At 31.7% G+C, this 16,166-nt stretch overlaps 1 protein-coding gene across 2 annotated transcripts in view; it reads right to left on the bottom strand.

The window, feature by feature from the left end:
- Positions 1 to 4,618: 4,618 nt before the first annotated feature.
- The window catches only part of LOC126744087 (uncharacterized), a 33,645-nt gene continuing 22,097 nt past the window's right edge, over positions 4,619 to 16,166 (bottom strand). For both annotated transcript variants that reach the window (XM_050451434.1, XM_050451435.1), the window contains 4 exons: positions 15,631 to 15,848; positions 5,241 to 5,444; positions 4,959 to 5,180; positions 4,619 to 4,906 (listed from right to left, as the gene is read on the bottom strand). In XM_050451434.1, coding sequence (XP_050307391.1) covers positions 4,652 to 4,906; positions 4,959 to 5,180; positions 5,241 to 5,444; positions 15,631 to 15,848 — 899 coding nt within the window. In that variant the 3' untranslated portion in view covers positions 4,619 to 4,651. The remainder of the gene's footprint in view (positions 4,907 to 4,958; positions 5,181 to 5,240; positions 5,445 to 15,630; positions 15,849 to 16,166) is intronic.

Raw genomic sequence — 16,166 nt, 5'->3', positions numbered from 1 at the left:
CCAATGGAAAGCTTGAGAAACTAGAATAGCTGAAGTGACGTTCCCGAACTAGATAATAGGCCGATTTAGTGTCCTTAGAAAAATATATTTAGGCCAAGAAAGGAACTTTGAGTCACAAGTATTCCTATAAGTATGTTAGTCTGGGAATATTTGTGGTCAAAGTTCCTTGCTTGGTCTGAATGTATCACCTTGCGGCACCAAATCGGCGTATCCAGTTCTACTTCATTATTAATTTATTTTCAGGAAAATAAGAAGAAACTGAAAGGTGTTTAAAAAGTGACAATTTTTACAATCCATATTATAAGAACTCTTTAAAAAATATTGCAGGCACATGAATTAAATATTACCAGATTTCCAACAGAGTTAAAAAGATAATGCTGGCATATATTCTATGTTGTGTGAATAGCACCTATCATCATATACCAACTACCAAGTGATATGAGATATTCGGGGCATATGCATGCAATATATTTGTGGTGTCTGGGGAATTCAAAATTTTTAGATGATACATTTGATCTTACGAATAATATTATTCATTGTTGTATTGTATTTTTGTTAACGTATGGCGAGGTTCATAAACTTCAACTTTATTGTTATTGTTTTAATGATATTGGCATGCATGTTTATGGTATCAAAAAAAGTGTACCTTCTCTACATACCTCTTTTGCAACAACATAAAATGTTTATTACACATGACTTTGAATATTGATGACGAATACAAAATATGGATTTTAGTATTAATAATTTTTACTATTATTGAAGTGTAAATTATTTAGGCTAATATTTAGTTTTAAAAAATAGCTTATGTTAAGTAGTATGAATATAATGTGAATTTGTATATAATATATGTAATGTTTGTAAATTTCAATATAAAAAAATATATTAACTTTGATCTTTAAACAATTTACAAGCAATATTGTTCAGATTTTGAAATATTCGTTAAAATAAATCATATATTGCGAAAGGTATTATAAAATAATAAGATAGCCTAAGTTTTTCCGACGATGATTTTTTTTTAGTTATGTAATACCATAGGCAAATAAAACCTTCAGTTAAAAATATTCATTTATTTGTTAATTGATACCTACTAGAATGCCTATAGATGTATCTGAGTAAAATATTTATTTATTTATTTATTTACGGCAAACCATTTAAAAACACATCACATTGGTATATTATAAGTGATATATTACAAGCAGAAATACATAAATCAGAATAAAATTAATAAGATAACTTTTTACTATCATGCAATGCTTACAAATATACAGGGTGGCCATTTGAAAACGAAACAGAGCCTATTTTGGGTCCCTCAGAACATTTGCGAAAAAATCCTCGAACCCGTCAATTTTTGATCAAGGGGGAAACATTTTTTTGCTAGTTTCGCCCCCCTGAGGGCAAAGCCCTAGCGAGGGTGACAAGGGCTCCCAAAATTTTAAATGGAACGGGGGGTCGAGTGATACCTTATTTTGAATGCATTTTTATGTGGATTATAACTCTAAAGTTTTAAATCGTTACTATTTGCCTAGTCGATACAGGGGCTAATAAAAGTTACAAAAAATTTTTAAAAAGTATAATTTTAAATAAAGGGCTTAAAGATAAAATCAATCAAGTAAATGTTCAAAATGTTGGCCTTCGACTTCCATACAATAATACAGGTTTTGTTCAAACCTTTCCCGTACATTTTGCACAATTTCTGGGGTGATTTGACGACATTCATCAATTATTCTTTGTCGCAAATGGTCTAGCGATGTTGGCTGACTAGCATAAATTTTAGTTTTTAAATGGCCCCATAAAAAAAATCTAACGGGCTTAAGTCCGGGAAACGAGGAGGCCATTCAATAGCTCCTCTTCTTCCAATCCATTGTCCTGGAAACGTTTGGTCCAAATATTGACGAACCCTTGCAGCATAGTGGCGCCCCATCTTGCTGAAATACTATAGACGATTTTCCAAGTACTCGTTGTTATTTTCTAGTATCACCACTAATGCTGGATGAATTGTATTTTCTAATAACTCCAGGTACATCTCTCCTGTTAAATTGCTAGGTAAAAAAAGGGGCCTACGATATGTTTACCAAAAATGCCAGCCCAAACATTAAATTTTTCAGGATGTTGTGTATGCACCTCACGAAATATTCTGGGATTTGAATCAGCCCAATAGCGATAGTTTTGACGATTCACAGTACCGTTTAGGAAAAAGGAGCATTCGTTAGAAAAACATACTTTAAATAGAAAGTGTGGATCATTGGCGGCTTATTCAGATATAGTTTCACAAAATTGTACTCGCCTATCAAAATTGTCTTCGTTTAGTTCTTGTACGAGATGCATTTTGTACGGATGAAAGACTCAATGTTGTAACTAACTAACTTTAAAGAGCTATTTTTTTGACACAATATGATCTGACAGCAGTATTTGACAACCACTATTAAACTTCAAAATGTTGCTATAATAACAGTCTCAACAATAACCAAGAGTTCCCTTGCAGAATTGGCATAGATACCTAGCGGTATTAAAAAAAAAATAACAGAAAGTACGGTTCACAATGTAGGAGAACAAAATTTTTTGTATTTATTTAACTGCTAAATTTACAAGCATTTTTTTTCACAAAAAATATTGACATGTTTTTGTCAACTTTTATTAGCCCCTGTATCGACTAGGCAAATAGTAACGATTTAAAACTTTATCCACATAAAAATACCTTCAAAATAAGGTATCACTCGATCCCCCGTTCCATTTAAAATTTTGGGGGCCCTTGTCACCCCCGCTAGGGCTTTGCCCTCAGGGGTGCGAAACTAGCAAGAAAAAAATTGTTCCTCTTGAATCAAAAATTGACGGGTCCGAGGATTTTTTCGCAAATGTTCTGAGGGACCCAAAATAGGCTCTGTTTCGTTTTCAAATGGCCACCCTGTATTTAAGTTTCTCCCAATTTGTATTTTATATTCCTTTTAATATGTAAAACACTTATTTTAACAAATATTAAATTTGGACATTTATTAAAAAAAAAAAATTGGGAAGCAGTGACTTCTGTAAAATGCGAGTGAAAACTTATAAATAAAGAAAAAAGTCATAAAAACTTTAAACAAACTTTATAAAGAATATAGAAATTACCATTTATAAGGAAGAGAGGGAGAACATACTATAGATTAACAAGTTGGTATAAAGCTAAAAATGAACAAACACAAATAATGATAATAGTAATAATATAATATTCATATAATATAATATTATCATCACTTTATTATCATCTAAATATTAGATATAAATTAATAAATATTATAATTTATAAATTAATTGAATAAAAGACCGTTTTTTATGATAAAAGTCACAGAGCTTTGGCAAATGTTTATAATGAATATTTCATATAATAATATGTATCAAGATTAGACAAAATATGACATCACAACTATTTCTTCCATTAAATATATGAATAGTACATAAAACTTAAGCCTATCACTCCAAATTATATAATTGTACATATTGCATGACTTCAAACTATTAGTTCTCCTAAGTATGATCACGTTTATGTTAAAAGACAACCATTTTTTCCTAATAGATCACCCATATTTTTGATTTTTTAGCTGGAAATCATCCCAGATAAACTTAAAAAATTGTTTGTGATACCCATTTATTTAAATTGTATATTTTAGAGCTTAAGTGCGTGCTAAATTATTTAAAAGTTACCTTAAAGACAGATTGCATGAGAATATAGGTACCATATAAGTATAGTAAATAATACTGTAAATGAAATTCAGTTTGACTTTCAGAATAGAATTAATATAAGTCATGCATCATTTTAAGTTACCCATTCTAATAATAGTACTCTTGTACAAAATAAAAAAATTGTTGAAATTTTTCTAGATCTAGCTATAAATAGTACTCTACTACAAAATAAAAAGTTGTTAAAGTTTTCTTAGTTCTAGCGAAGGCCTTTGACACGGTGCATCATAAAAAAAGCTACGAATTGTGCTTGAATGCTGTGGTATTAGAGGTACTGTGTTGAAAGTTTCTTGCAGATACCTATCTGGCATAGTACAAGTCAGAATTAAAGATCCGCTTAGTAGCCATATACAAATTAATATTTAGGCATTCCTCAAAGTACGCTCCTTCGACTTTTTGTTGTTATCGCCTAGAAGCTTGGATATAAGCTTGTAGCTCTTTTGAAATAAAAAAATCTGGACTTCATAATTTTATATGCCGATGATTATGTTTTAATTTTAATTTTAAACTAAAATAGAACTATTTAAATTAAACGACTGGCTTTCATTTCATTTCATTTTGCCAACATTTCAATGAATTGTTAGGAAAAATTACCAAAACAAACATTTGTTCTTCTTCTTCTCTCTTTTCTAAATTCCTTGTTTTGTTGTTTTTTCTTGTTGCACTTATCGTATTGTAAGCCTTGTACTAAGTGCTGCTAATTTGTATTGCAAAGTCTGTATTTGTTAAAAATTTCTTGTACATATGATATTAATTTATTTCTAGGGTTTATTCCTGCGTACTCTCTCAGTGTGGTGATATCAGCTCAGAAATTAAATATATCTGGTTAAATAAAAAAAATTTTAGAACCACTTGCAAATAAAGAATGGCGAAATATTTATTGCTGAAAATCATTAAAAAAAGATTTAAAAAATATATATAGGTATATTTGAAAAATCTAAAACAAGAATTCTTTTAAAATAGTCATACTAGGTCCAGCTCCAATAAGCGATGAAGATTTATAAACACTTAAACCAGGCTCTTTTTCAATTCTTTTTTCATCTTCTTCCAAATATTCCCCTCTGAGTTCATCGGTTGGAAGCCTTGGAGAAGAATTGCCTGACGAAAATGGCGATACAATAATTGGCTTTTGTACTGAGAGGGAGTCCTCATATGTTTCGGGAGGAATCTGGATTATCTGATTATGAACGCACTAAAAAATTTACATTAAATTAGTTAAAAGAAATAAGAGAACGATAACATACCGCTATGGATAAGTTTGAGGGAAAAGTCCTATGGATTTCTCCGTTTATATTATCATGCTTCAAACTTTGATGCACTTGAGTTTGCAGGTTAAAATTTGATGTTACTCTGAACAGCCGTTCAGAGCAACGCGCGATGAATTTCATTTGATTAAGCGACTCCCAGGCATCAAATAAATTTGAGTGTCTTAATCTTTCATAAAGAAATTGTTCCTTTTTATGTTGCTAAGTATTTTAAAATTGCATGAGTTAACAGATATGTTGGTTTTTCAGCTGCATTTTTACCTTCATCTGGTATTTGGTCAAAATCGCCCTTTGCATCTTTTGTAAATCTTTGCCCCATTTGTCTGAAATATCGGCCATCAAATTAAGAATGTATTCATCTGTTGGTATGGGTTCTAGGTCTAAACGTCGAAATTCTTCTCTTATCTCTTTCCATTGTTCACATAGTTTTAAAGCCAAATAGTTTTCAGCTAGAATGTAGGCGATCTGGAATAGTTAGGAGAGTAGAAGGAGGTACAACGTACAATCGCAAAAAATTTAAAAAAAATAAAAATTACTTTTTTATAATAAGGGCTCATGCTGATAGAAATAGATAGATAGATAGAACATAAGAAAACGTAGTTTTAAACAGAATTTTCAGAGGCCTAAGGTAGAAATTTAAGAGAAATCTAATTGACCATCCTAAAATATTCAATGCTTATTCTAGCAAAAACATATAAAAAGAAGTTTCATAAAAGATATTTTTCCTAAATTACAATTTTGAAATCGGCAAGCGTGTAAACCATTCCTGTTTTACGAATGGGAATTTTGTTTATAAGTCTCATGAAATAAAAAATAGGATTTACATTTAATTTTTTTTTATTACCGAAGATTTTTTTTAAATACTAAATTATATCATACGCACTAGTGCGTACAAAACTGTCGAATGTCAAAAAATACTCAGTATGATTCTTAGAAGAATATAACTTTCCTATGATTTTGCGTATATCTCAAAGTTACTTAATTATAATATGAAACAAAATTATATTAGCCCATTAGATCCCACGGTACCTTTTAGTAAAAAAATAAAAAAAAATACACGTCATTGTGATAATATCTATATTCTTAACAAAACGATATATAAAATCTATATTATAATTCTAAAGATAACTTAGATATAGATATGTACTCAAATAAGTACAATGGTAGCTTGGCAGACAAAACAACTTTTTTATTTTACAAAAGAAAATTTATTTTAATGAGAGTGATACATTATAAAACAGGTTCGTTCCAAACAAAGTGTTACTTGACATTTTATGCAAGCTCATTTAGCTCTTTGATGACACACAGTGCACCTTAATTGCTTTTCCAGTTTGCGTGGGAAGTGACCACCTTCGTGTTGTCTAATCGTTTGAAGAGCAGCAGGTCTCTGTTTCACAAACCGTGATTTGCCAAAGCAATTCAAGTAATGCAACACAATTTGTTTTTGGCAAATCCATTTTCTCTGCTGAGGCTAATTGATGTAATCTCCATGAATTTACAACTAACATATTCACCATATGGGTAAACAGGCACCACCACCATTTTTTACCGCGAATATTGATTCGGTAATTGCTGACTGCTTGGTCGTGTAGATCGACGCCTCCCATATGTTGGTGGTAAGTTTAAAATAAAAATGGCTGAGGAACATCAATTTTTTCTTTTGCAGCAGTTGACCAACGTTTGACTCTTGACCAAGGTTCAAATTTGTCATAATTTGTTTTTAAGTTACAACGCTATTATCCTTCCACCTTACAAATAAAACATGAGAATCACTATCATACCTATATTCATAAGAACCACGTTCCTTTTTCTGAAATAGTTTGTTTTTCGTCAGTGGACATTTTTTGGTCCTATTTTCCCTAACAGTGCCTGTGGCCCTCTGGCCTTTTTCTCTAAGTGTTTTTAGAAGGTCAAAACTAGTAAAGTAGTTGTCAAAGAACACAGTATGGTCTGAAGGGACTGCAATGTTTTTTTAAGAGGTCTAATACTACCGTTGATCCTAAGGGTAATTTTGAAGCTAAAGCGGGATTTGACGATTTGGCACCGCAATACGTATCAAAGGAATAACAATATCCTGTGGAGCTGGTCAACATCCAGTCCTTATAACCAAAACGGGTAAGGCTTGCCTTTTATAAATTGTTTTGAGGGATGGTGCCCAAAATATTTCACCATAGCTTCATCTATTGAGAGCTCCTTTGCAAAAAATTTTGATTTAGAAGATCTACCAAAGGGTGCAATTTTGCTAGTTTGTCATTCCCGTCCAAATTATTATTATTGGCCAAATGAATATATCTCTTTATATCTTGAAAACGATTTCTAGACATTGAATTTGCTATAAAGGGCACGCCAACGTCATCATCAAGGCTCCAATAGAGACGCTCACGGGAAAGTTTGTGATATCCAGTAAATAACAAAATTGCAAGGAACAATTTTATGTCGGCTCTAGAAACGAAAAAGGCATTATTATTTTTTTGAGAGGAATATAAGTTTGTTTCATGTAAAACAATATGGTCTACAATCTTGTCATCAAATATTTTTTCAAATATTTCAATTGGAGTGCAATCCTGTAAGCCGCTTTTGACTATTTCTAACCGATCAGCGGCCCCAGGCGTTGATGGTAAAGATATATCAATAATATTTTCAGTCCATCTGAGATCACTGGATTTTTCTTTTTTTCGCAACGATTGACCAGCATCTTCTAGTTTGATAGCTGCAGAGCCTTTTAGTAGATTTTGGCGCAAAACAGATAACGGCATATCCATTTCTTCATCACTAGTATCTTCATTCTCATCCACATAGTGTACCTCAATTTGACCTGGGATATCCCTAGGAAACTGGCTTACTTCATTCTCTTCAATCAAATCATCTATATCCTCTTCGTCAGTCTGACTGTCAGAATCAGGTGGTATTATAATGATATCAGCTGGAACGTTCTTATTTGTGGAACAGATATCTTCTAGGGCAGCTCCAAGCCTTTGATACCTTTTACCATAAAACTTTGAGGTGGGAATTGGCACATAGACATCGTCATCAAAATCCATTTTTTGTTATCAGTTCTAGCAATAAAAAAAATATTGTTAGGCGACAGAGCCAAAGACATATTTTCTATGTTTTTTTGTAAACAATTTATTAGACCATATTTTATCACATATAAATTTTTTTACTTTATAAAATTAGGACCCAAAACATTTTTCCTAAAATAGACACTGAGTGCCCACTGTACTCAAATAAGTACAGTAAGGTTTCGGGGGGGCCATTTTGTGACAACAGAATTGTAATATTACTGGCTTACAAAAACAAATACGTTTTATGATCCCCTAAGACCATTATAATCAACAATGAAACCTAGTGATTTATCAAATGGTAACAAAAAACAATAACTTACGTTGGGCAGTCACAGGATTCTAACACTTGTTCACTGTACTCATATGAGTACAATGGGAACGAATGTGTTAGTATTAACGCTTTATACACTGAAAAAGTATCTTGACTTGGCGATGCGCGCGCCCCATATAAACTGTTTATCTATGACGCGCCCTCACGGCGTTAGCGCGCAACATCATCAGTCAGCTGTATAGCTATCTTGTAAAATTTTAAACTTAAAAAACGCATTAAGAATCTTGAACAACAGGTATGTGGAAATCAAAAATCACTTCCAAGCAGTAAAAATCAATTGGTTTCAACTTTTATTAAAAATGTGTGGACGCTAGAGTTCGATCGTTGCCAGGAAATGCAGCTATATCGGTTGTCAGTGAGCTGTTTATTTAACCACAGCGGCAATTATTTGCTTATTATAATACCCGTATCTCCTGAAAGTCCCAAGGGAATTAGCAGCTTATCGCACATTAGCTTCACACACATTTCTTAATAGACTTCTGTTAAAACCAATGAAGTTTCACGGTTTGGAAGTGGTTTCACACAGTGCTTGAAAAGATTTTTCAAAGTGTTTTTTCTTTAAGGTCTCAAATTATTTAAAAAAAAAACAAATAGCAGCAATTTGCGCATTCAAGGTAGCATTGACAGCACAACTGACTAGAGATGTTGCACGCCAACGCCATAAGAGCGCGACACTAGCAATGGTTTAAGAGGGTAATGGTACGTGTACACTGTAGAGAGAAATCTACCTAGATTTTAGTTTCTCTAGTGAGACTTCTCTAGACTTTGTGTACATATAATACATTTTTGCTGTCATTAGGGCTTCATAGACAGTTAATAGATTAAATCTACAGCCGTTTCTCTGTGTGGTGTGTACATTATATTTATTTTAGTTGGTCTAAAAATGTCGCGAATTAAGAAAGTTGCAGCTGCTTCTGTCATTTTAATCATAAAGAAAAGAAAAAATATAAAACGAAAAGAACAGAAAAAAAGAATGTGGGTAAGAAGCTGGATATTAAGAAGACAAGATAGTGGATTTTTAGCTAAATTGTCGAGGGAATTATACAGTGAAGATCTACCTTCATACGCTAATTTTTTACGAATGGGCCATCAAGACTATGAGTTTTTACTCGAAAAAATCGAAAAATTAATAAAAAAGCAAGACACACAACTTAGACTAACTATTTCACCTTCAGAACGGCTGATGCTTACTTTACGTTATTTAGCAACAAGTAAGTACATATTTAAATATTTTTTTGTGTGCATTCGTTCTTGAACCACCAATTTATATTAAAAAACATCAAAATAAAATAATGTAGAAAAAAAACATTACTTTTTATTAACTAGAACCCGGCCACATTTTAACATTTATTAACAAAGAAACCCATATATTTTTCTAATGGTATCTAAATAAATATACTTATTCTGATTATCTTCGGGTAAGTAATTTTCATAATACTGCGTTATTGGAGGAAGGGTTGTGGTTGTATTTATTATCTGCACCACTTGAAAACTTCCAACCGAATTTGAAGTGGATGAATATGAAAAAGCATTAGGTGACATTAAAGGTGTCGCAGTTGTTGATCCAGAAAATTTCGTTTCATCTTCCTCGCTCATTTCTAATATAGCCTTCTGGATTATACATTTTAATCTCCTTTTTCTTTCAGCAGAGCGTAATTCACAAGCAACATATTCTCCAAACACAGTATAATCGTCTGATTCTGTATTTAGTATGTTTAGTGCCTTCTTTAATGCTTCATCATCTTCAACTTCCGTATTTTTCGCTTTGGATTTTAGTTTTTTGGAAGGAGTCTGACTTGATATTAATGGTTTATAAACGTTATCTGACTGTGACTCTTCCAAAAAATTTTTGTCTTTTGAGGAAACCTGTAAACAAAAAAATAAGCGTATAAGTAGTCGTGCAGCTTTTAGTTTCTTTTTGTATAACTTATTTTTTAGATGCCGAACGCTCAGGAAGAATGGCATAAAGTAGCAAAGGAGTTTGAAAACACTTGGAATTTTCCTTGGAACTGTATAGGCGCTCTAGACGGCAAACATGTGGTTATGAGAGCACCAAAGAATAAAGGCAGTCTTTATTTTAATTATAAAGGAACTCATAGTATAGTCCTCATGGCATTAGTTAATGCAAAATATAAATTTCTTTATGTGGATGTCGGATGTAATGGACGTATATCTGACGGTGGGGTATATGCAAACTGTTCTCTGTAGAGCTTTAGAAAACAACCTCTTAGACATACCTGTGCCGAAGCCATTGCCGGGAGAATCTGAAGATGCACCTTTTGTTGTTATTGCAGATGATGCCTTTGCCATGATATCATATTTAATAAAACCTTTTCCGTTTAAAAACCAACCCGGATTTAATCGAGTTTTTAACTAAAGATTGTCGAGAGCAAGGCGTGTTGTTGAAAATGCTTTTGGCTTAATATCAGCTCGATTTCGTGTTCTTAGACGACCAGTAGAACATCCCCCAGAAAAGGTTAAAAAAATTGTACTTGCAATATGTGCTTTGCATAATTTTTTACTAGCAAAAAATATTCTGTACATTCATATGCACCACATGGAACATTTGATGTTGAAAATGATGGGCATCTTATCAATGGAACCTGGAGAGTTGAAGAAATGCCTGTAGTTAATTTGCATCCTTTACAGACAACGCATGTTAAAAATCCATTAAAAACAGCAAAAGAAATACGAGAGCAATTTAAAAAATATTTTGTAACCAAACATGGTAAAGTCGCCTGGCAGTATAAATATATATAAAAACATACTTTTCTATAGAGGGGCCACTATATGTATATATTCTTTTTAAATTTTAACTTTAATTTAAAACTTTTGTCTTTAAAGTCAAAAATTTGAGTTTTGATTTGATACTTATCTTCTAGCTTATTTAATGTAATATATTATTTTACAAAAATAAAGTGTATTCACTTACTGTGTCTAAGGTTGTAGTGCTTTTGGTGCCCCCTGAACATCCCATCATAAACTGTAATGCATCATAAAACTCCCAATTACTTTTCCACTCTCTGTCATTAGCTCCATCGCCACTTTTGGTTTTTTTTTGATTTTCCTTAATTCTGAATTCATTTGACATCTCAAATTGTGCCATTTTCTTCCAACTTCCGCTTCAGTCGTATTTAACACATTGGCTATATTTTGTATAGCTTTAGCCTTTTTATCACGAGCTCTAGACTCTTTTAACAGGCAGTTCCAAAGTTCTGGTTGCCCCTCGTACATCTCAATTAACTTCAAAGTACTCTCTTTATCCCATTTGAAGACTGTTTGCTTCTGTTGGTTTGTAGGTGTTGATAGAGAGGCCATCTTTTCAAATAATATGCTTTTAAAACGTAGTCGAATCAAAAAACAAGACACAACAATAATAGCTAGATTTTGTTGATCTATTTAACCAGATGAATAGAGCAAGAGTGATCTAGAGAACAAGTCTCGGCACTGTGTCCACTAAAGTCCTAACTAGACTAGCATCGAGATTCGAGATTTACTCTCGCTAGTGCAGTCTCAATAATATGTACACTCGTAAACCTTATCTAAAACAGCACTAACTAGAGTAAATCTCAGAAAAAACTCTACAGTGTACCCGTATCAAAAAGTAATTTACGTATTATTCGGTGTTAAACGTGTAACGAATTAATTCAAATATTTTTATTCAAAAGATATTTAATTTTATGAAATCAAATTTCCTTCCAGACCTATCGTGACACACAGATTGCACTATATATAGTGCGTTGTAACTACATTACAAAAGTAAACTTTATAAACTCTAGAGAATAGGTAGTTAATATATAAATACAAATACAAATACAACACAAAAACGTTCAAGATTTTTTCGTAATTTACTTGTTTTAATTTTGCCCAGAAACAGGCAATAAGTCGTACAGTGGAAATGCAGCCAAAAATATAATTAAAGGTTTCTCTTGGAATACTTTTACAAATTTATTTATTTATTTATTTAGTTCAATGACATAGTCATTTTACAAGAATATAATAAAATACTCATTAACAATAATAATAACAGTAACAATAAGTGGCAAAGAATATATTATTTATAATTAATAATATGGAAATGAACAAAATTAAACGCAAAAAAATAAAAAAGCAAAAAATACAAAAACGTAACCTCACAGACAATTTCGACACTTAGATCCTTAGACACTAGATCCTTAAGTTTTAATTTAAATGAATTAACAGAGTTATCTAAAGTCCAAGATTAAGTTCATTAAATATTCTCATCATTTTGGTGATTGGAGAAAAGAAATCGTAATTAGAATGACGGAAAGGCAAACGAAACATACCGGGATTCTGACATTTATTATTGATATTAACATTAAATGGTACATTTTGAAAATTATCAGAGCAACAAAAATTTTATTTCTTATAATTAACTTGAAAATTCTGGAAAAATTTCACTGTCTTTCAAGACAAAGCTAGGAAACGATGAAATGCTTTTTAAGTACCTTTAATTGTTTCTACATCGTTAAAATAAAAAGGTGACCATACGGGCCAGGCATATTTAACCCTAGAATGAATAATTGAAAAGTAGAGCATCTTGAAATAAAAGGCAGACACTGGTAAATAGTTATGCTCAACAAAACCAAAATTTCACATACAACAAATATAAATGTCAATTTACTATGTTACTGGAACATACCCAAATCTCTAACGATAATAGAATATTTAAGAACTGAGCCATTTATTGTGTAACGATTTACAACTAATCTCAGAAAACGACCAAAAGAAATGCTTAAATATTTTTGGATATTAAGCTCAAAACCATTATTTACTTAAATTAAAAAAACACTATCAACAACAGCTTGTAAAAGTTGCGCATTAAGTTGTCACCTTGTACAATCTTAGGTCGTCTGCAAATAATAAAAATTTTAAGTGACCGATAACCCAATAAAGGTCATTAATAAATAGATTGAATAAAATAGGCTCTGTGTGGGAGCCTTGAAGTACACCGGAAAAGACCTGAATTTCTTAAGAAATTGTGTTATTTATAAGTACCATTAAAATACGATTTGACAAAAATCCATCAATTCACTTTGGCAGACTGTCACCCAGATCGCACGTAACTGCTAAATGAGATGACTCTGTCAAACGCCTTTAAGAAGTCAGTGTAAATATTGTCCACCTGACTATTCTGTTCTTAAAGATGTCCAATAAGTACTGCTGATGTAAGCAAATTAGTTATGGTACATTGACACTTCGACTACGACATAGTCGAGGCTCCTGAGCAAAAAGGCTGTCAATAATTTTGGGTATTTCAGATTAAAGGCTTACATCCCTATAGTTGATAATGTTAGTTCTATCTCCACTCTTATATATCGGATTCAAGAAACTTGTTTTCCACAAGTCTGAGAAACCTGACTCAAAAGAAAGACAAAACAGATAAAGTAGAGGTTTGGTCAGGGAACACACACAACTTTTTAATAGTTAAAAGACTGATGGTATTAAAAAGATGGTAAATCTATATTGTAACCAAAATTATAATTCGGAGCTGTACTTTCATGTTTTGTGTAAGTTGCAGAAAAATGACAGGCAAACAAATTAACTATATCCTGACCACCTTCAAATCTGCCATTTAGCTGCATATTATTAGAATAGAATTTGATTTTTATAAGTTGTTTTTCCTCTATAATTAGTTTTTGTAATTTACATCTAAACCAGGTAGAAAATTTAGATGATTTAAAATGCTTAACTGGAACAAACATTTCACAAGCATACTAGAGAACATTGTAAAAGTAGTTGACACACTTATTAACATCACTTGTATTAAACTCCTGTTCGCAAGGAATTGAGGCAAAAAAGTTCTTCATAGAATAATAATCACACTTTTAAAATCTAAATAACAATAATTGTATTTGAGATTACTAGTGTTATTAACAGGAAGTGGTAATCCATAAACTAGGTGACGCTGTGTAACATTGCTAGGTGCTGCGAACGCAATTGAGACTTCTACACCCACAATGTTTGTGAAAACATGATCTAAAAAGTTCCCATATGAGTTGGGAATTTTATTTATTTATGACATGTTAGCATAATTGCAGGCTTTTAAAAAAGGAATGTTTTTTTTTAATGTGTATTTAATACACTGTATCTTGAAGTATTATAATGCTCTACTTCTATCTTTCTAATGCACACGTCTTATGCTAAGTAAAAGATTTCTAGTATATGGCACATTCGGGGGGATAGAAAATATATGCTTTAGTGATTCAATGATGTTTAAAGAAAGTTAACTGAAATGAATATACCAAGAAAATACTTACAAAAATAAAAATTACATTTTGAGAGTTTGATGCTTTAATTTTTTTAAATTATGACAATAATTATATGTGAAGCTGAAGGCCATATTAAGGCCAATTCCATGGTGATAAGAAAATATAAAATGAGTAGATATTGTAAACTTATGTGAAGATAGTGAATTGCATATTTAGAAAACAAAAAGTTTTAATAGTTGAATAGAAGTTAAATAAAACAAATTAAATAAGACTTTGAATGTGTGCTATAATGTCATAGTCTGTTGTATTATTTGATGATGAAGGTTAACGAAAATGAAATAAGTCAGAAATTACTTTCAAAAAAAGTTACTTCGATAGATTCATATATAACAGCTAATAGTTGTTATGTATGTTTCAACGACATGTAGCTTAAATGTATTTTATTATTGATCTGAAATATATTAAACTAGGCGCTTAAAGTGTGCATTATCCGATCCGTTAATGTATATGTTAGTTCCTCGTAAATAATCAATTCAAAGCAGTTGTAAAAAAATAGTTATTTTATTAACACGTTTGATACTAAACAATAGTATAGTTTATGTAATGTCATTTGGAATACCAGCAATTTGCTTGACAGACGCCTGCCTGGTATTTCAAGTAACTTTACATAGACCTTAACTTTAATATGAGGTCAAAATTAGATAAAATATATACTGGCGCAGTCGATGGGATTAAAAAAACAGATATAGTGAACTGAAGCAAATTGGATGCTCAGAAATCGAGGAGTTTGAAAGAAAGCAATTTTGATACAATAGTCAGATATAACTATTCTCATATGTAATAAAATCTTTTTTTAAATAAGACTATAAGATCAAATCTACATTCTTTTTTGTGTGGTGTACGCCAATAAAATTTAATACAAATATAACTAATAAAATTTTCTTGAAATTATTTTATTTCTTGTTAGTCAAGAAATAAACTGATAGTTTGATGAAATGCATGTAAGCGTGAACTTGTATTACCTGATCTTTTACAGTAAGTTCTTCAGAATACAGCTTATAACAGTCATTGGCAATTTCAACAGTGTCATTTTGTTTATAATCTAGAATCTGCAGCAAGCAGTAAATTTTCGGCCTGCAACTGATGAACATGTCAGCAATTGCTGCATTTCCAACATATTTTTTGCAGAGACAATAGGTTTCGAAGAATTGAACTACTCCCATAATAGGCAATGTGGGGTCTAAAAATAGAGATTTACTTTTTAAAAGTATATTTATTTGTCTTATTAATTCTGTTATAGACGGTACCAAGCCCGTTTGAGAAAAGAGGAGGATTGAGCGTGGGGCTCACCACCCCACCTCGTGAAAAAAATCTAGGTTATGAAGAAGCAATGTAAGCGTCGGCTTAGAATGGATACACGAAGATGAATAACGCATAGAACAAGGAAAAACACATGAATTTTGGAGCATGGAGACTGCTCAGCCTATGTTGACCAGGTGCAGTAATAAAAGCGATCAAAGAAATGGAAAGAATGAATATAGATATAATGCAAGAAATA

Source organism: Anthonomus grandis, chromosome 13, assembly GCF_022605725.1.
Source record: "Anthonomus grandis grandis chromosome 13, icAntGran1.3, whole genome shotgun sequence".
Taxonomy (NCBI): Eukaryota; Metazoa; Arthropoda; class Insecta; order Coleoptera; family Curculionidae; genus Anthonomus; species Anthonomus grandis.
The sequence above is the reverse complement of the archived record's forward strand: the minus strand, read 5'-3'. Positions and strand labels throughout refer to the sequence as shown.